This window comes from Astatotilapia calliptera, chromosome 9 (assembly GCF_900246225.1).
Source record: "Astatotilapia calliptera chromosome 9, fAstCal1.2, whole genome shotgun sequence".
Taxonomy (NCBI): Eukaryota; Metazoa; Chordata; class Actinopteri; order Cichliformes; family Cichlidae; genus Astatotilapia; species Astatotilapia calliptera.
This window is the reverse complement of record NC_039310.1, coordinates 7914400-7935039: the sequence shown is the minus strand read 5'-3', so window position 1 is coordinate 7935039 and position 20640 is coordinate 7914400. Positions and strand designations below refer to the sequence as shown.

The window sequence follows — 20640 nt, the reverse complement described above, 5'->3', positions numbered from 1 at the left end:
TAAAGGAACTTAAGCAGTTCAGCTCTCATTAGATGCACTGCTGTCCTTAAGCTCCCCTGTATTGCCCCTAAATCAGACAGCATCTTGGAGGAAACAACATTAACGCTGCGCCGGCAGTAAATTTCTTCCCCATCAGCTAAGGTCGGCACTAATAGCTATCACAGCCTTCAATTAACTTCAGCCATGATAAAACTTATTGTCTGGTCAGTGGGATGATGCTAATGGCCTGTCCGAGCTTTTTCTGCGCGTCGTGCACTGGGACAGGAGGCATTAGGCTCAGCGGGCTGTCATTAGTGTCTAGACCAGGGCCAGAGGGGTCAGACTGCCAGCAAAACCAGACAGCAAACAAGGAACTGCAGGCACTCCAGCATCAGGCTGCCCCCGTATTCTGCTCCACTGCACTGACATCAAGTCAGATCCAAGCAGGAGGGGGAGACAACTGTAGGAGAGAGCTTAGATACTCTGCCACTCTAGCAGGAAGAATCTTTCCCTGCCACACACACACACTGAAATGCACAGATACTTACCTGAAAATGAGCTCACACTAATGCAGTTTGTGAGCAGTTCGGACCGACCTTGAGAAGTGTGTTCCCTCTCAGACTCCTTTTACAAGCAAAAACAGTTCTCGGTGCATCGTCACTTACCTACCTTGAGAGCAGCGTGCACACACAAATATCCCGTACATCTACGCACGCACGCACGCACGCCCCCTTCCAGATGCGTTCCTAGTTTAATGAACTTCTCATTCCATGACCGTCTTCAATTGTAAACAAACTGCGGACATAATTGCCATGCATAAATGGATCCTGACTGGATTATTATTTGATTAAAGGCAGTAGATGAGAGCAGGTGGCCTCCTCCAAATCAGCACTGCTACCCAGCCACAAGATGGAGTAAAGCCATGTGGTGCGGTAAGATGCTGATTCCTTTTTTCGAGGAGAAGCGAGACTTAAAGAGTCTTTCTTCCCCCCCCTCCCCCCCAGAGGCTGCAGAGAATCCACAAACTACAAATCCCTTTTTGCTTACATCTGCCACCTAATGAATTGCAGCCTTTGAGAGTGACTTTTAGATTTTTTTTTAGTTCTTTACAAGTAACTGACAAGTATCTCTAAAAAAAACAGAAGCGAACCTCCATCAGTTTGAGAGGATGGGATTATAGCCAACACAATAATAGTGCTTTTCACGAAATCATCATCTTCTTTAAATCTCTAAACGATGCCGCTTTATCCCCAGTCCGCTCTGCCGCGGCTTGAATACTGATCAGGGATCAACCAAAAACTCCTTTATCTACTGTACCGTCTCCAGTCTGCTAGCAAATCAGAAGTCATTAGCGTGTGTCCGTGATGTAATCTCCGTGCGCAATACTTTGTTTTCAAGCTGCCAACACTTATGGAGATAAAGCACAATCATGTCTGCTTCCACGCCGGCCGCAATTACTCTCTGCTCAACACATTTAACCTGACCTGGCAACTCAGACACCAAGAAAGAGGGAAGGGCCTTTTGTGATCTTTAATTTCAACTTAATGCCGACCCATTTACCCCCGCTGAGTGGCTGAGATGAGTCTTCGACGCGAGCGTGAATGTCCACATTATGCAGCCAATTAAAGCAATGTTCTGAGAGTGGCCCTGTTTGGCTGAAATGCTAAAGAGCTGCGCGAGCCTGCCCTTGACGTCTGCAGTAAACAGGGTCACAACAGTTTTGAATGTGCTGCTGTTTATGCGTCCAGGAAAAGAGACAGGAAGGGAGAATTATGAGAAGCATGACACTTATGTCCTTGACACCAATAAGGTGTAGCTTAGGGTCTAATTTATGTCTGGTACATCTTTGTTTAGCTTGTTGATGGTTTTTGCTCCGGTAGATTTCAGAATTTCTTCAAAATAAGCCTCCAAACTTTTTTGTCAGTTTATGCAAGGACACCACACATTTAAAGTCAGTTTACCTGCTATCTCAGAGGCATCTTGCAGCTTGTAGCCAGAGTTTGTAGCTCTGCTGTGTGAGCATCCATCAGATATCTTTGCATGTGGTTATCCTCGAGGCCTAACTAAAGCCCTCAAGGAGCTCACTGATGTAGTTATTTAGAGGGGGAAGAAGGGCGGAGGGATATTTGAAGGTAAAGGTTGGCGTTTTTTTTAAGGATTACTGAGATGGCACAGCCGTGGAACTTCTTGGGTTTTTTTTCTTTCTCAAACACCGCAGCCGGCTCTAGTCTTAAGCTCCAATGAAGGCGACTGTAGCACTTCCCTGGAAGCCATAAGATGATCTCTTAGCTGTTGGTCTGGATTATTTCAACCCACCCTGTCATTCTTTCAGACCTGCCCACAGGAAGAAAAAGAGGAAAGGAGGACAGAAGGACAGACGGAGGCTTAAAATGAGTGCAGGGAAATTCAGGACTCTATCCAAGCCTAGTCTGCAAAGTTAACTTTTGTTGACGGAGTGCATTACAATGGGCTAAACTCATTTTGTAATCTTATTTACTTCCCCAACTCTGTTGGAGACTTGAATATTTTAGGCACTCTGTTGATGCAAAAGTTATAAATCTTCAGGCCATAAAATGGCAACCAATGTCAATGCTGCACTACAAAAAGCTTCACTTCATACAGATGAGGACAGACTCGTTAGCCCCTCCTCTATGAAAATCTCTTTTCTCAAGTGCTTCAAAACAGAGCAAGAGATTTTCGCACAGCTTTTCTAAAACATCCTAGTTTTAGGATAATGGAAGTTTGATGGATAACAGCCTGCAGTCATTTGTTGTAGTCTTTAGGAAGTCTCACACATGTCTCCCAAGCAATCCTAGCCCATTCTTCTTTGGAAAAATTGGCCAGATTTGATGGTCTTCTGGCATGTACATAGGTCTTCAGTTCACCCCACAGATTTTCAATGGGATTCAAGTCAGGGTTTAATGCAGGCGAGTCATCAGCAGTCACTTGGGTCTTCTGGAGGTAGCTCTTCAGCAGGAGTGAGGCATTATTTGGGATGTTGTCATGTTGGAAGATAAAGGGGTGGCTGTAGCTCAAGAGGTAGAGCAGGTCACCGACTGATCGGGTTGGTGGTTCGATCCCCGGCTCCTCCAGTTTGCATGCCAAGTATCCTTGGGCAAGATACTAACCCCAAGTTGCTCTCCGATGCATCCATCGGAGTGTGAACGTGTGTGAATGTTGTTAGAAAAGCATTCAGTTTTGGGTCAGTGCTTGTGAGAATGGGTGTGATTGGCATGTTGTATAGAGTGCTTTGAGTACTCGGGGAGAGTAGAAAAGCGCTCTATAAGAATCAGTCCATTTACCATTTTAATGCTGACTGCTTGAGGTTTTCTTTCAAGGTCTTCACGTCCTTCTCTTTTCATGACTTTGTTCATCGTGACAAGATTCACAGTTCCAGACACACTGAAGCATCTCCACAGCATAATACTCCCACCACCAAGCTTCACTGTGTGGATGATGTTCTTTGGGTTCTACACCTTTCATTTCTTTTTCTAAACATAGCAATAACATTTGTTTTTAGCATGATGCTTTCTCAAGTGATACCTCAAACCCTAAATGTGTCTTTGTCTGTACCTTCTTCTACACTCTCTTCTTGTCTCCGCTCCATCCATTCTGATTAGGTTTCTTGATTACGTTTCTTTCTCTACCTTTTCATTAACTTTTAAAAGTACACGTGCAATTTCATTGTGACAGTAGTTGCCTAAGTCTTGTGTTATGACTTACCTGTTGCATGAACCTTTGCAGGACACAGGGCTTGCTAGTGAAGCGTTTGGAGCCCGGAGGCAAAGCAGAGCAGGAGCGTCTCTTCCAGGAGAACGACTGCATCGTCAGAATTAATCAGGGAGACATTCGCAACCTGCGCTTTGAACAGTAAGCTTTCCATAGTGACGCTTGGAACATTTTTTTTGCATGCAGTATTATTCTGAACACAGCTATTTTTGTCAGCTGACATTTTCTCCTTCTGGTAACCTCTCTTCTTGTCACTGGATGCCATGCTGATTTTAATTTACTTTCCTTTTCCTCCGATAGTAGGGAAGCACTGTCTGCCGAGTGATGCAGTTCACACCGAAAGCACTGTGTTGGACATTAAGCGCAGCGACAGTAAATAGCGTTGCTGTTGATAAGCGGAATCCAAACTGCGGGGAGACGTGACACCCACACAGCCGCACAATAAAACAGAAATATGACCGACTTGTTGGCCTTCCTGTAATAGGTCTCAGTGACCTGCAGTCCTTCACAGCTGTGCTGCTTTCTGATCCCAAACTATCCACACTCTTCTCTCCATTCATTTCTGCCAACGCGTCATAACCTTTGTCTCTTTAAACACTCGTAAATATAAGCGTGAATGTGTGGCATCTCACGCAGCACGGACACGGACACATATATGCGGTGATACTGACATACAAAGGCATTTCTGCACTTGTGTATGTGTGTGCGTGCACCAGTATTAAATGGATTTCTTCTCCTCGAGGCTGAAAAATCGAGGCACTGTATAAAGTGGTCTGTTCAGCTCTCCACAGAAAGAAATAGCCCAGATTTTTGCTACCAAAGGCCCAGACAACAGTCGCACCGGGCCTGCACATCTAAAAACAGTGGGCTTTGAACCACAATGCTGCAAAAATGACAGAAAGTTTAGCCTTCAAAAGTGAAGTCAGTAGCTATGAATTATCTCTGAACAACTGTATCACTGTAGGAATGTTTCTTAAGAAAGGTGTGATAGCAAAAGCTCTCCAGCATCTTGTTAAATGGAAGCAGTTGGAGACACTGTGCTAATCTGTTTATCACCCTGCATACAAACCCACTAAGGTTTCAGAATCCTTTAAAACGAACCTATTGTCATTAGTAAACATCGCAGTTTCTTTCACAGCTTTTTTTTCTTTTCTGCTGTGAAAGAAGCTTACCCACCAAATCCACAAGGGAGTGATGTTTTGTAGCCTCTCCTTCCAAACACACCCTCCTCACCGGCATCTGCACGCTTATGATGTTTGTGATGTTTTGGTTTTTTTTGGGGGGGGGGGGGGCGTTTGCATAAAAATGAGGCAAAGGAACAAAACTTTAACCCCCCCCCCACCCATCGTTGATTGTGTGCCACAGAGAGTGACAATTTAAAGTGATAGTCTAATCTTCTTGGATTGTTTTGCATGGGTAAATATTTTGAAGCGCTTAATCTAACTGAATGTAATGATGCATTGATGGGGGTAATTTATTATTCAATCAGGCTCGCGCAGAGGCTGATTGCTGGAGTGATGGCAGCGCGTATGCGCACGGGAACATTTGCGTACAAAGCACGCATGCACGCACACAAACTTCGCCCCAGCCTGTCATCACCCTGCAGTGCGCATATGCGAGTGATTCTCGCAAATTACCATAAGAATGAAAACAGGAGAGAGCAAATCTCGCAGAAGTAGCTCGGTGCGCGTTCGCCTCTGCGACGCGGCTTGCGTGGAGTGCTGTCTGTTTGCGGCAGAAGCGGCTTAGCGGCTGTCATTGGGACAGAATCAGCATGGTATTGCTGGTAATGGGGAGGGGGCTGGAAAAAGAACATGGGATTGCTGGAATCCAGACATCCACTGTGCCTCTGGCCCCCTTATGCTGCAGTGTGCCTCACTCCTGGCCAGCCTATCTATATGCTAAGTGCTGCTGGCAAACCAGACTAAACAATTCTTGTGTCTGGGAATGATGGCGAGCTCTTGTCTCGGCATATTTGGCCTCCCCCAAACTCATACGAGACTCGGTGTGTTTGTGTGTTCCCGCCCCATTTTGTGTTTAAGGAATGAATTCTGTGTGTGTGTCTGCTTACTTGGGAACTCATCGTCTGTAAAGCTTCCCTGGTGCATGATTCATCACCTCTGTTCTGATTGTTGAGTCAACTCATAACCATTTATCTCCAACCATGAACAGACTCACACAAACACACAAATGACCGCATAGTATAGAGATTTAACCTATATCACACGCAGTAATATTTTATGACTGATGCACCACTTACTGTCCTTATCTCTTACCCGTCTTGATGCTTGTAATTATAGATAATGTAATTTCTGCCCCATAATGCATTGCAGGAAGTAGTCCTGCGATTAGCCGCGCAGGTCTCAACTCTCTGTATCTCCTTTCAACATACAGTGCATCATGGCTTTCCTTATCCTTCTGTATCTGCCAAGCTTTGGTGCTACATCATTGTACATGTATCTCTTATCATGTTTAAAGCTAATTCATTTCTGTCTGTGTGACCTTACCGCTCTCTCCCTCGCTCTATGTTGTTTCACCTTCAGAGCACAGAACATTTTCAAGCAGGCGATGCGTTCCCAGGTTATCCTTTTCCACGTGGTCCCTGCAGCCATGAAGAAGCAATATGAGCTGCTGTCAGCACAGAAGGAGCTGAGCAGCCCACCTCAGCTGAACAGGGTTCGTTTCAGCCAGGAGTCTCAACAGCCAGCAGACAGGTCCAGTCTGACCGGGCCGCTGACGTCCAGATCAGGACAACCACCGGGCCTCAATCACAAGTGGGTTTCACCTCCCTTTTCTTTTATTGAATGGTTACTAAATAGTTTATTTTTTCTACCCAAGATACCTTCACACTGTTCTCATACATGAAACAAAGAAAAATCAATAAATCAAAGAAAAAAAGAAAAATTAAAAAGCTGCCACAGATTTGATGTGTGTGAAAGGGAGTGCTGTTGTAATTGCAGCAGTCAGAGACTTTCACTGGAAATCCGTCAGAGTTTAAAAGCTACGCAAAAAAAAAAGACAAGAGAGCAGCCTAATTGTAATTTGTACCTTAGACCTCTGAGTCTGCATCGGTGATCATCTTGTCAAAAGCCTGTTTTATCTGCCTGTGGTTTCTGTTAATTGTTGTAAAAACTCTGGCCTAGTTCCAGAAAGACAAAGATGTGGGTTTGTGTTTGTGGTCATAATGTCAGTTATACAGAACGATCAATCCTCCGTCTGTGCCAGTGAAAAGGTTCTTGCTACAAATACAGTTATTATTTAATGGTGAAAAGTCATTACTGTGCGTTATACATTACATTACAGGAGCCTGACGATGAATCTATATTTCATGTAACGACTCTGAACCCTTGTCTCTGTAGCCACCATGGCTCACTGGCAGAGAGCACCCCAGACTCGAGTAGACGCTTTGCCACTCCACCCCACATTTTGATCTCCAGGACCCCGTCAGCCCCTTCGCCCTCCCTGCAGCGCAGGATAAGCACAAACGCCCCCAGAACCATCGACCTAAAGAACAAAGGTCGCAGGTTCAACGTCCAACTGAAGAAAGGTGAGAGTAGCAAAACGAGGTCAGTGCTGTAGGAGTGAAAACCAGCAGAATCATGTTTGCAATTTATGTGTGCTGACATCATATGGTGACATGAGCCCGCCATGTTTGATCTGCTTTTTAGACATTTTTGTGTTATTAAGTGAGATATGTGTGATAATCGTATGTTTCAAAGCAAGTAGTGGGAAAATTCTTGGGGAAGGCTTAACAGTGGGTTGACCTTGCTTCTAACCATGGGAAAATTTTAAAAAGTGGCTTTTTTTTAGTTCAGAATTGCTTCTGCCAAAATTTCTGTCAGCCTGTCCACTGGCAGATTACATCGGCCTCCGCTCTTTATCAGCAGAAAGCCGGGGAAGAGCCCTGTATATCTGATAAAACTCCAGCATCAAAGAGTATATTCTTCACAAGACAGGCTTCTGCATTTAAACATTTAAATGCACTGAAAGTTTGCAGTTAGACACGAAAGATGCTGATCCTAAAGCAGCTCATGTGACAGCGTTAAAGTGTTTCATTAATTTGACCAATAATCTCTTTGTTTGCTTCTATGTCTATCAACCCCGTTACTAAGTGCGATAAAGGCGATATCTTGTCAACTTCTAGCATTTAAAAACTCCAGAGTAAACAAAAGGTCAAAGAGCTCTTAATGCAACCGAAATCCTTCTGGAAATAAAAAAAATCTCCTCTTGCCTTTGCGCTTTGTTTAAACGAGAAGGCCGAAAGCAAACACAGATCAGCCCCGTCTTGAAAACAGGTTGTGGTTTCATCTGTTCATGCTACAGTACATCACCGCGGTCTTGTGGTTAAGCTTCGGCAATCCATCTGCTTCCAGCTGAGCTGGGTTTATTTGTGGACTTGGACAGACCTTTGATACCGGAGCAGTTGTATTTCTTTGTGGTGGCTTCGCTGCCAAGCCGTGTCATTTCCACCAGTTAGCCATCTTCATGTGAATTAGCGAACAGTAGGAAGCAGAGTGAAGTAGTTCTAAGGCGATGTCCTGACTCCGTCGATTTCTTTTTTGCTCCTTTTTTTTTTCGGTTGCCGGAGCAGATGTTTACTTGAAAGCTGGCACCGAGGCCTTAGCGATGAGCTTCAGGGAAGGGTGCGGGAAAAAGTGAGGGCTGCGGCACGGGGTAAACGTGACCCACTCTGGGGACATGCAGTCACAAGCTGCTCTAACATGTTTGGCAAAGTTTCCCAGCGCTGCCGGCAGAGTTCTTTGACACTGTGGAGCTGAAGTGTAACTTATATTTATGTGTTTATAACGTGATAAAGTTTCCCCACACGACTCTAATTTCCGGAAAGATGTTGGTAGAACTCGAGCACCAGGCTGACGCCTTCAGTTTAGCTTATATCCACCAGCTGCATGGCTTCATGGTCACTATGAAATATTTCAGTATTGCCCAAGTAACAGAAATGGTTTCAAAGCCTGTGATTTCAGTGAGAGTTTACCGGCACATAACTTCGAAGCCGTTTGTGAACTCCAGATGGAGATGTCCAAATGTTGTTAAACTGGGAATTTAACGGAGCATTAGGAAAAGGCTGAGTTGAGGGAAACGCGCCTCTGAAATCCATTTTGACGGTTCCGTTTGATTGCCATCACGCTAATGCACTTCTAGAAGGGCTTCGGCGGTTTTGTTGTCTGCTCGTTGTAATTGTTGTGATTCAGCCTAAGTGGCTCAGAGTTCCAAGTGGCAGGAGCAGATCCTGAATGGCAAATTAACAAGAGTGCCTTAATCAAATACTGCTGTCGAAAAGGACATACGCACCCCATTAAGTCATTCTAATGTGCCTCAGCCTCTCTTCATGTTTGCTGCTTAATTGGCTTATTGGAGCCAGGATTTCAGCTAATCCAGAAAGGGACACAATTACTTTTACCCCGGCCTGGTCTGGTACCTAAAATAAATACATCAGTGGTTAATTAGCACAGGAATATTTAGAGATTGTATTCTCCTAATTGGCTGATTGTAGACTTTGAACAGCGGGATCTTATAATGGGCCTGAGTTGGGTTTGGGATGCGTGTTGGGCGGCAGTTTGTGAAAAGGGTCAGAGGGGAAGGGGAATCCCAACTGCCATGGCGAGGATTTGAAAAAAGGCAGGATATAATCAAAAGCTGTGATACATCTGTGTTAAATGCCATCTGCATTTGTTTACCCCTCTTATTTTCAGTCGTTTGAGGACAGACTAGCATCTGCACTAAGTGGAGAACCTCCCACGGCAACTGTGGGATCTGGTATTTAAAAGTTTGGCAGTCAAACTGCGCATTTAATATTCAACATAAACGATGACAGCTATTTTTGTCTGCTCACTTCTCGCTCAGCAGTGATGGACAGATCATAGAACGTCGTTATCCTCAGCAGCTCAACTTTCTGGCTTCAAAGTGATCTCTTCATCACCTTTCTGCAAGTTTATTTGTGCGTGGAAGCCAGGAGAAAGTTGCCAGCCGCGCTCCTCAATCTTAATGCCCCTTGTTCATCAGCGGCATCACTGTCAGGGAGACGACAGACTGCTAAATAGACATACAGGGAAAAGTAGGTCATGATGAACCATCAGAAGTGCTGACAGCTCTGTGAAATGAGCAGCTACTTTGACACGAATGCTAATCACTGCTGTTAGCGTCAGAAAAGCCTCGGCTAAAACCGCAGAACACGACTTTCCAACTTGGAAATGCCTACAGCTAGGTTATGCATGGTGGAATCTTAACCGCCGCTCTGAAAGACGTTCTTAATGACTCTTCTAGTTTAATCTGACACGCAGCATTTGCACGGTTTATCACATGTAGCTGACATTTGAACTACGTCATGCTTTTATCTGAAAAATACAGCTCTGGTCAGCAGAAAAGGTTAGAGCGGAGAGATCTTCTTATTTACCTGTTATTGTATTTGCCTGATTCCTCTTAGACTATCAATTCATATTCGTTTGAGCAACCTTAAAGGTCAACCCTTAAACTTAAAGCAAATGGCTTTGCAAAGCTGATGCCCGAAGTGTTTTTATCACATGTGGTTGTTGAATTTCACTGCACTTGGAAGAGACAGAGGATTTTCCTTTAAATATACAAAGCTAAGAAACAAATTTGAGTGCACACACAGTGATCACTGCTTTCTCCATTAGGCTAACCTCAGGCTCCCTATATATCATCCAAGACTGCTTTGACCCAGACATGATTTTTACACAGCCTTTGTGGCCTGCCTTTGCACCAAAACTCTGGAGGGGTTTTTTTGGGTTTAAAATCTGGCACACGGTGCAGTGTGGGAACATTCAGAAATAAGCACTTTAACTATTTAGGTGTCCTGCACTTTAGTTTAAGAGGATATTGAACAGAGTTTTAATGCATTTCCCAATCCATAATCATTCATTTGTCTCTGCTTATTCTTAACTGGTCTTTAATCTGACCGCGACTTCCACGATTGGCTTTAAAGTCCGTTCACATTCATTTAAAACACTCAATTTTGGTTCATAGCACTGATACTATGTTTAGAGTTCAAGACACACCCAATCATGGAAATATGAAAAAATGGCAGCATGGAAGCAGGAATGTCTGTATTACCTCGTGGAGGTTCAGGACATGGTGGAAGGCCATCATTTGATTCCTGCTTAGTGGATTAAAAGTTACTTTTTTTAATAATGGGGGGAAAAGTTGTATGCCCTTAGCAGTATTTATACACAGAATACACTTTTTATGTTTCTGTACTTTTAAAATGAAACCCAGAAATAGAAAATGTCGCTGTCATAAATAAATTGCTCCTTAGTGACATTTAAACCCCCAACCCCCGGGCCACGCACCGGTACCGGTCCATGAGTTGTTTGGTACCAGGGTGCAGTTGAGGCTCGGGTGTGAAATTTATGGTTTTCAGGGTTTTTGTTGTTATTTTTTTAATCGTTTTTATCGTTAACTTGGTTTCCCTGAATCTTTTCCCGTGTGTTATGAATAAATCCCATTTTTGGTACCTGTACTGGTTTTATTTTGTTGTATCTATCCGCAACACCTTAAAGGCCGGTTCGTGAAAAATCGGTCCGTGGCGCTAAAAAGGTTGGAGACCACTGGTCTTGACCATTTTACTGAAATTTGATCGTAGCAATTCAAGATGGTACTCAGTAGTTTGTGTGGCCCCCGTGTTCTTACATATATGCCTGACAATGCTGACGTGACCAAAAATTCTGGCAATGGCACACATTGATGTGCCATCCTGGAGAAGTCAGACTACCTGTGCAACCTCCACAGGGTCCAGCTATCACGTCATGCTGCCAGTAGTGACACTGACTCTAGCCAAATGCAAAACTAATGAGGAGGGAAACATGTGAGTGGCCTCCACCTGCAAACCATTCTTGTTTTGGGGGCTGTCTCATTGCCCCGCCTCTGCTACTTAACTGATCAAATCAATATCCCTCAAGTTTAACTGACTTGGTGCTTTGCTCGGATTAGAAAGGGTTCCTTTAAATTTTATTGAGCAGTCTGTTTTAAGGATAATAGAAAATGACAACAGACAAACAGTTTTTCAGTTTACTGCCGATCATGAGCACACTGCTGGCAAGCTTACCAAATGACAACATCACAGCATGGCATGTTTGCACCAGGAAAGAAAAGAACAAGTGATGAGCTGTGCTTTGTAAAATGTCACAATACCTTTCTAAGTGTCTTCAATTGTTAACTAGGTCCAGAGGGTCTCGGATTCAGCATCACATCCAGAGATGTCCCGATTGGCGGCAGTGCTCCAATTTACGTTAAAAACATCCTTCCTCAAGGCGCCGCCATCCAAGACGGTCGACTTAAAGCTGGAGACCGGCTGCTGGAGGTGAGGCAGGACATCAAACATCCTCTAACCATGACACAGTGTTCAGCGAGTGTGTTCTGTGAGATTGCGTGTTATTTCAGAGACAAATTACTCGTTTCCTGATGTGACTTTGTTCCTAAATTCAGTCTTACTGAGCCTTTGTTGGAGCGAGTCGAATAAGCTGCGTTCCCTTTGGCTACAACAATTCAGCTGCAGTTTTGAATTTCTAAGAAAATGTGGTTAGATGGAACAATATTTTGATTATACTTCAGTCAGACTGACATGGAAATCAGCGAGTGCTCCCTTTAGGGGGAAATAACCCATATTTAATTCCAGTTCCAACTGGCTCACAGGGTAATCTGCATAAAGGTTATGTGGAGGCCATAGTCCCCCCTCTTAAGAGTGAGTTTAGTTTCGCCTCCGACTGTGTATCTGTTGTACATTTATTTTTGTAAGTCTTCTTTTACGCTTCGTGACTCCGTGTATGTGTATATGTACGTGCAGGTTAGTGGGGTGGACCTAAATGGTAAAAGCCAGGAAGAGGTGGTAGCCCTGCTCCGAGCTACACCCATGGGTGGAACCGTGAACCTGTTGGTGATTCGCCCAGAGGACTCCCTGCTGCCCCGAGAAGTGGTCAGTGCCCAGCCAGCACCTCATAAGAGTTTTCTAGATTTCAGCTGTTTGGTAAATGTTGATATTTATAGAGAGTTTGAGAGGACTTGCACAGGAAAAGCTGTGATTTTCTCAGCCTATTTGCAATTATAGTTTTATAGCTGTAATAAAAAATAAGAATTTGACGCATGAATGGGAGGACAAGAAACTAGTTGAGACAGTGTAGGATTTCTCTTACTTGTTGCCATTATTACTTCTCAGTGGATATTAGCCAAACTCCCATTGTCAGTTTGATAAAGCATATCCTACTTGATTCAATGAAGTCTCTCAAGGAATCTGGTAAATGTCACTAAATGTCTAACATCCTGTACAGAGTATGGATTTGTCATGGTGCCTGCACTAATATTCCCTTAACTGCTCCTCCAATCCATCAGCTTCTCCATCTTTCTGTCATTTTTTAAAATTATGTTGTCTGCACTGATTTTAATTTAACATTTGTTTATTGTGTCACTCTGTCAGTGCTCTCATTATTAATGCTAGTGGATGGCTGCTGTCCACTTAAGGATTTCTTCTCTCTAAAATATGAGCCTCTGAGCTCTGAGTTGACTCCGAGTCGCCGGTTTAGGACAAATATTCGACTTTCCATGTACAGATCCCTCCTTTAATTGTGGCTTATGCTTTTTTTTTTCTCTCCTCACACAGATGGTCATTTTAGCACATACAGACATGCAGACACACAGACCCATTATATGCACACACAGGCACTCTGAAATGATGTGCCTAAGTGTGTCTAAGTGCACACAAATACAGCTTTGGACATATTCAAACACACACCCTCCCAGTGAGCCACACAGTCTACATACAGGGTGACTTTGGCTGTCGCGCAACAGATGGCGAGGCTACTGCCCCCGTCCAGCCTGCGCTCTGTGTCTGTGACAGCAGGCTTAGTCGTCACAGCACCTTGGCAGGCCAGGGGCTGCTGATGCCAGCCTCACTCCTTACCACAGCACTCAGCCCGGCACCCTGGCTGTTAACCCCGCAATAGGAGCTGTTCAACCTGTGGAATAATGGCCCTTTGAAGCAGTAGCCTGCTCTTTTAATATGCTATTTCTCCATCCACGCACCAGCTATACGTTCATTTTTTTTTAGGAAGTTGGCACAAGAGCACGTGTTAAAGTTCTCTTGGTATTAAGGAAGTCCCCAAAAAGTCATGTACCGCCTTAAAATGCCTCACACATGTTTATAAAATATGCTGCACTTTTGATGCTGCCTCATGGCTCAGGTACGGTGGCCCTGAGAGGTCAAACTAAATAACTCAATAATGTGACAATGACAAGATGCTTAAAGAACTGGAGGATTGATCGATGTTGTGAGGGACAAAAAGATGTGGTTTCCTCCATTTTTTGAAAAAACTTTTTTCGTGATTGACGTAATACTGTAGATACATGTTTGCTGTTAGCCGCTTACTGTTAGCTCATCACTGTTGTTCCCTCACTCTCCTCTTGTTTTCTCAGGGTTCCTTTTTTGTGAGCTTTTGCAGAATTTTTTCTCTTTCTGTTGTGTTTTGTTTGTTTTTCTAGTTGCTGGTGTTTTTTTAAAGTTGCAGTGCGTTTCACCTCTCTGGATCACCTAGGAGCCACTGCTAGCATCAAACCTGTAACCTTGATGTCATTCAACTGGACTCTTTAAAAACACACACACACACACACACACACACACACACACACACACACACACACACACACAAAATAAACTAAATACTTAAAACTAACTGGAGGTAGACGCCAAACTGATCCACGCAGCCTTGACAGCAGCTGAGTGACGCTGTGAGGGCTTTTTAAAAAATGCACGCCTGCCCGTGGCTCGTGTTGTGGAATGAGAGGTTGACGGCTACGCACTCTCAGCTCCTCAGGCGTGATGTGATTAGAAAAAAAAATCCATCGTGCGAAACCTGTCTAATAATCTCCTTTTTCTTTTTTGTTTTTGATTTCTCCATCTCTTGACCAACACGCTGTGCGCGACTGCTGGTTAATATTTCATCACTTTCCATAGCAGATTAACTCTCTCGCTTACTTTTCCTTTTTTTAAAAATTCTCTCTCTCTCACACACACACACAGTTTCACATTTCCCAGCAGTGCTTTCACAAATCTCAATAATCCCTACAAGTATGTTCATAAAAATCAGATAAGGAGGCCAAGGCTCTGCCGGTGACAGTTATTGCAAATAAAGCATGGTAGAAAATTGTGGCTGGTAATTGCCTTCTCTGTCACACACTGTGGATAGGTGGGTGATGGGTGCGTGCATATATTTCTGCTACACACTCCACTGGTAGGGCACACATAACGGCACACCTATAGACGAGTGTTTGTGGGCTGTCATTCCTGTCTTTCTTTGAATGATTTTTTTTAAATTTCAGCATGAGTGACACACACACACACACACACACACACACACACACACACACACACACACACACACACACACACACACACACACACACACACACACACACACACACACACACACACACACACAGCCATATAAATCAAAACGAAACAAAACAACAAAAAAACCCAGACCTTTTTGTCTAGTTGATATTTGCCTGCTGACGTTTAATGTCAGCATTGGAAATCCCTTCGTGCCTCCTTTTGTTTAGATGTTTGCTCGTGTGCTACCCGTGCTGCTTGCACCCCCAGAGGAATTAATTTACTCTCCCAGCATGTTCGCATTGCATCTTTAATTACCACGGTCAGGGTGTGTTTTGACATGCTTTCAGTAGCAGTAGCGGGAGCTCTCAATAGCTTTCAATAAATATGTAATTGCAGGAAGGAGAAAAGGTTAAATGGTAATAGAGGAAAAATGGGGCAATGCGGCTACGACTGCTGCTTATTTCCACCCATCTCCTCCTGCCCCTCCTCCTCTCCAGGGATGTCAATAACTATATTCAGACAGAGACAATATATTTTATCAAAGAAGGTGCTTCAACCTTGACTAAACTCTGGGCTCATCGATAACAAGTTTGTTTGTAGACACCAAGTTCTTCTCTACAAAGCCTCCTACATCCTTGAGCATGTCTTAGAGGATAGTGGATCTGTTCGCATTTTGTTTTGTTGTCATGTTTTTTTACCTCTTTGCTTTTGAACCTCGTGGCCTTTAAGTGTAGAGGAAAGAAATGCTGAAACAGAGAGAAAAGTTCACCACAAACTCCAGACGCAGTAGCAGGCTCTGATCAGTGACTAGGTGCAGGTAGAAGAAAAAAAAGCCTTGACAGCTCTGGGAGTTTGAGTCAGTGATTTCAAGGCAAGAGATTAAAGGCTGGAAGTCAGATGAATTAGTGCCCCCTATGCGTCTGGAGGTAGAAAGGCTTTATGAATGATTTGTGAGCGCTTGTGTCTTCACAACTTTTTCTGATTGTTTCGTATTAGAGGTGAAAGGAAGTGGAGAAAGTTTGTGTCTTCGATAAAGAAACTAAGAAATGGAGTAAGAGAATGAGATGCGAAGAAGAGTTTAAAGGTTAAGAGGTCGATTGCACATTTTAAAAAACCTAAAGCGGCAGTGTTAAATGCATTTTGAAGACACATCTACACTACACGCAGCCCACACATAGCACAGTAGATGTTATTTATTGTAGCCATTTATCTCCCGGCGTGCGGCCCCGTTTGTGCTTATAGCTGCGAGCAGTGCTTTGCCTTCATAGTGGATATTGTAATCCTGGCTTCTGCTTTGTATTTATTCATTTATTTTGTCCTATAACAACGAGCTAAATGTCATGCTTCGTTGTGCAACAAGCAACGGCAGCAGTCTAAAAACGAGGCACTGCCTAAAGACGTCCGTCCACGCCCTGTCACCTGTGGCGGAGCTCGTTCATGTGTCGCCTGTGTGTCGTTTCGAGCAAACACGGCAAAGTAAAAGCAGAGGAGTATAATCTGCAACATTTTATTATTAAATAAGGAGTTGGGAGGACCTTTAGCATGGGCCGTCTGTGTTTAGTGACAAATCACTGGTTTGAAACCAGCCTGCCTCTAGTTAAGTGAATTAGCCTGTTGCTATTGCTGCCGGAAAGTGATCCATGCACTAAATATATGTTAACTCTTTCCTGCATAAAGACATTTGACAACCTTTTTTGTGCCCTTGATGACGAGTATATCAATAAAAACACGAAGACCAATAGAGTAGTTCCTGGGCTTTTCCAAGAGTTTCCGAACTCACCGACTTCTGATGCAAACCTGCTCATTTTGTCCTATAAGCCTGAAATATATGACAGAAACCTCTCAGTTCAGAAAAGAGCTTCAAAGGTAACTCTTAGTACGCTTTCAAGGGGTAAAGTGTTAAACAATGCCACAAACTTCTGAGTCACACACAGTGCGTTCAAGCACCATAATAATGGTGCTCGTTCCTGCTCTTACATCGTTGCGTGACCCTTCAACAGCAGCACATTTTTCCTTCCAAGATAGCAGCGCGGACTGCGGAGAACAAATGGGCTTGTGTAGCCTCTGTTGTAACACTGTCGACCACATAAGAGCAATTAAACAGTGCATTAAAAACCCCTCTTTATGATCATATCGCACTTGTCACTGATCCATTAGTGGCTATATCTGCCAAGCAATGAGAATCTTAATTGCACGATTAATTCTGGCCTCAGATTGATGTGACAGCCGAATTTATGGCTCATGTGAATACTGAGGACGCGCAGACAAATGTGTGACACTGCTGCTTACATTTATAGCAGACTAATGGCCCACCCCGGCGGCCTGGTTTCAAATTCTGCCTGCTATGTTTTTGACCACTGTGCTGTAATCGAGGCAGACAGAACTACTCCATTTAAACATTGTGTTATATTAAACACAGGTCTCTGAAAACGATCGCATACATGAAGTGACAAAAGCACGGTTGCATTAAAATAGATGGATACGAGGTTCCGAATTGTTGTTTTTCTCTAAAAATCTCAATACTCGTTCACAGTTGGCTTTTGTTGCAGTGCCTGCAGTACAGTAAGGTTACCACTCATGATTTACCTGTGTTAAAGTTGGAAGGCAAGAACAGACGTATGAAGCTGTATTGATTTCCCTGCTGCAGAGATCCATTTACCGAGTCGGTAGAGGGAGAAATGAATTGATATCAGGCAAACAAAACACAACCCCCTGTCTTTGGAGGCAACTAAATTATACACAGATCTGCTCTGTCAGAGCCAAGCTCAATCCCTCCTCATTTATTTATACACTCCTCAACACAGAACGAACCTTTGTCATTTTTAACAGGTTACACGGGATGTTAAAGTGCGAGAACAGAACAGGAATCCTTCTGTCTTTGGCCACGGATGCATCTAAAATGTAATGGCGAATCAGCTGCTTGCATTTGGCAGAGATGGTCAGGATGAAATTGTTTTGATATTGTATGAAAAATGTTTCAACCGTCATCTCTGGCTCATGTCTTTCAGCACTTTAACAGAGCAGCTTTTAGATAAACCATTTGGCACATTCCACTGAAGCAGTGATAAACAGCTATGTGCTTATCTTAAGCTATGTGCTACCCACAGCCATGCCAAAACATGACAAACATCTTTGGAGCTAATATAATTAGATGTCTCTTAAAGTAATGTGTGTGTGTGTTTGTTTTTTTTAAATTTCGAGTGACTGTAAGGGTGAAGTAATTCACTGAAACTTTTGATAATAAAGTGCCAGAGACAGAATCGTTCTTGCGCGTCTCTTCAGCAGCTTATTTATATCACAGCGGGTGACAGAGCAAGAGCTATTTTACCTAAGTGAAACTTGGCGAAGGACTCGAGATCATTAATCATTTCTTAGTGGACTTTGTAATTTAAGGTGTTGCAACCTTTTTTGCCAGTATTCACAATTTTGTAACGAATTCCCGGTCTCCCTTTATGATATGACTTCAAAACAGTCCCAGCTGCTAGAAGGTAAATGGACGTAATCCTGCAGATTGCTCTAATAATACCAATGTGTGGATCTCGGGTGAAGTCCGATTACAGGAACTGCTCAAAAGACCTTTGGATAGAGCATTTGGAATGCCACGGTTTGGGAGTGTGCAGTCAGAGTTCTTCAGAACAGTTTGGCAGCATCAGTTGCATCTCGGAGGTTGCTTTGGCTTTCACTTTCTGCATAAAAATGTCTCTGACATGACAGACCACAGTGATTTTGGTGGATAAGGCCTCCAGCGTGTGTACCATGGCACTACAAACCTCATCAGGACACTTTCTCCGACTTTTCCCTCACTCTCTGATGTTTATCACATCACACTTTCCTCCTCTTCCTTCTTATTCTTCTTCTCTTCTTCCCTTGTGTTTCTCTCATTAATCACCAACACCATCTCCCAGCGTAGTCCTTTGCTGTATTAATTTGCCTCCTATAGAAACGCTTTCCGATCAAAGTGCACAGTTTTGGAAGCATGCGCTGTCATAAATAAGGCTAATAATGCCAAGCATGGTTGAAGACAATGCCAGCCCGGTTAACAGTCTCTGAGTCGAGTCTCGTCGAAGCCACCTGTTTTCGTTTAACACTTTTGAGCAGCTGTTCCCATAATTATGCTTGCTGTCAGTGCAGAGAAGAGGGAGGGTGCACCACAGCATTGTGCTACGCCGATAAACAAGGTAGTTAAAGGCCACTTATGGCGACACAGTTACTCTCCCGAAGGGGATTCAGCGTCTGTTTCCAGAACGCATAATGAACTGAAGTGTGTGTGTGTGCAGTTGGACATAGCGAAGCGCTTTTTATCCACCATTAGCTTAAAATGAGAGACATCTGCTTCGTGATGTGCGTCTGCGCTTTGGTTCAACCGAAACGCCTTTGCAAACATTCCCGGCTGCCAGCTACACTTAGAAAGTAGCCTTTTATTTTTAATGTTCCATCTGATGAGATGAAATCGCTTCCCGAATCGCCTGCAGAAACACCTCCCGTCAAGTCAGGCCCTGCATGTGAGTCTGTTTTTTCTCCCCCCTGTCTTTGGGTTGCTCACAGTGAGAGTCAGTCAGCACCCCTCACTGAGAGCCACTTGCCGTAATGCATTTGCCATGATGTAGATAGATCTGGCCTCAGATGCCCTCATGGAAACAGACTTTGTTAAGTCTGTTAATGAGCTTTCTCATTAGAAAACTCCCTAAAGGGGAATAGTCCCAGTGCGTCAGCTCTGGGTCAAAATGTGCTGGATCGCTGAGTGAAGAACATATAACATCAGTTCGCAGACACTTACAACCTGTCACTGCCGGCTGTGCAGCTTCGTGCCTTTTGGTGTTGTGTAATAGCTCGCCTCTCCGCCCCTCGCCCAGCCTCCTCATTGTACCTGAATTTGTTTCCTCGACTTTGAGATATTTAATATTCAGCCTCTTTGTCTGTAAATGTTGCAAGGAGAAACAGCGCCAGAAGAAATTTGTGTTACAATACTTATCACTCGTGCACCACTTTTGCAATTACACCCATGGCTGATTTCTTTTAGCCCTTTTAAATTCATTTCCATTGACCTTTATGTCACCAAATTGGGCCAAGTGTGGAAAGAAGTTTCCAGGAGTGTTAATTGTTTTAGGCAGTGATGTGCAGAGAATCAGAGTTATGTGTGAACAGAAGTGATTGTAATTCATTTGCTCTCTGCCTTTTGCATCTCTCTCTGGTTTCTCTGCCACGCACTTGCACGCAACCGACAAATGCTCCTTGTTAGCATGTGACAAGTTAAGCAAGGTAGAAACAAAACAAAAAGGCCTAATAGGCAGGCTGGAGCTCCTTTGCTAGCAAATGCTTTCCTTTCTGTGCCCACTTTTATTCACCTATTTGTGAACTTGGTGAAAAGCTGCCTCTAAAGCACTTCCCTGCTGGTAATGAACTGCTGCTAGCTCATCAAAGTGTTAATTAATAAAGGATTTAATGGTATAATAGGCTGTCGCTCCATGGCTGAGTCAGAGGGGACCTTACAAAAAAACAAAAAAATCTGCATGGGCTCCTTTTGTGATGAATTGGTCAAGTGGCTGGTCACTTGAGCTGTTGAGCTAAGGGGATAA

The 20640-nt window shown here is 43.7% G+C and overlaps 1 protein-coding gene across 1 annotated transcript in view; it reads left to right on the top strand.

Moving 5' to 3' along the window:
• The window catches only part of LOC113028738 (partitioning defective 3 homolog), a 341162-nt gene that overhangs the window by 157916 nt on the left and 162606 nt on the right, over positions 1–20640 (top strand). The window contains exons 8-12 of the mRNA XM_026179154.1: positions 3724–3849; positions 6252–6482; positions 7068–7255; positions 11904–12043; positions 12527–12655. Coding sequence (XP_026034939.1) covers positions 3724–3849; positions 6252–6482; positions 7068–7255; positions 11904–12043; positions 12527–12655 — 814 coding nt within the window. The remainder of the gene's footprint in view (positions 1–3723; positions 3850–6251; positions 6483–7067; positions 7256–11903; positions 12044–12526; positions 12656–20640) is intronic.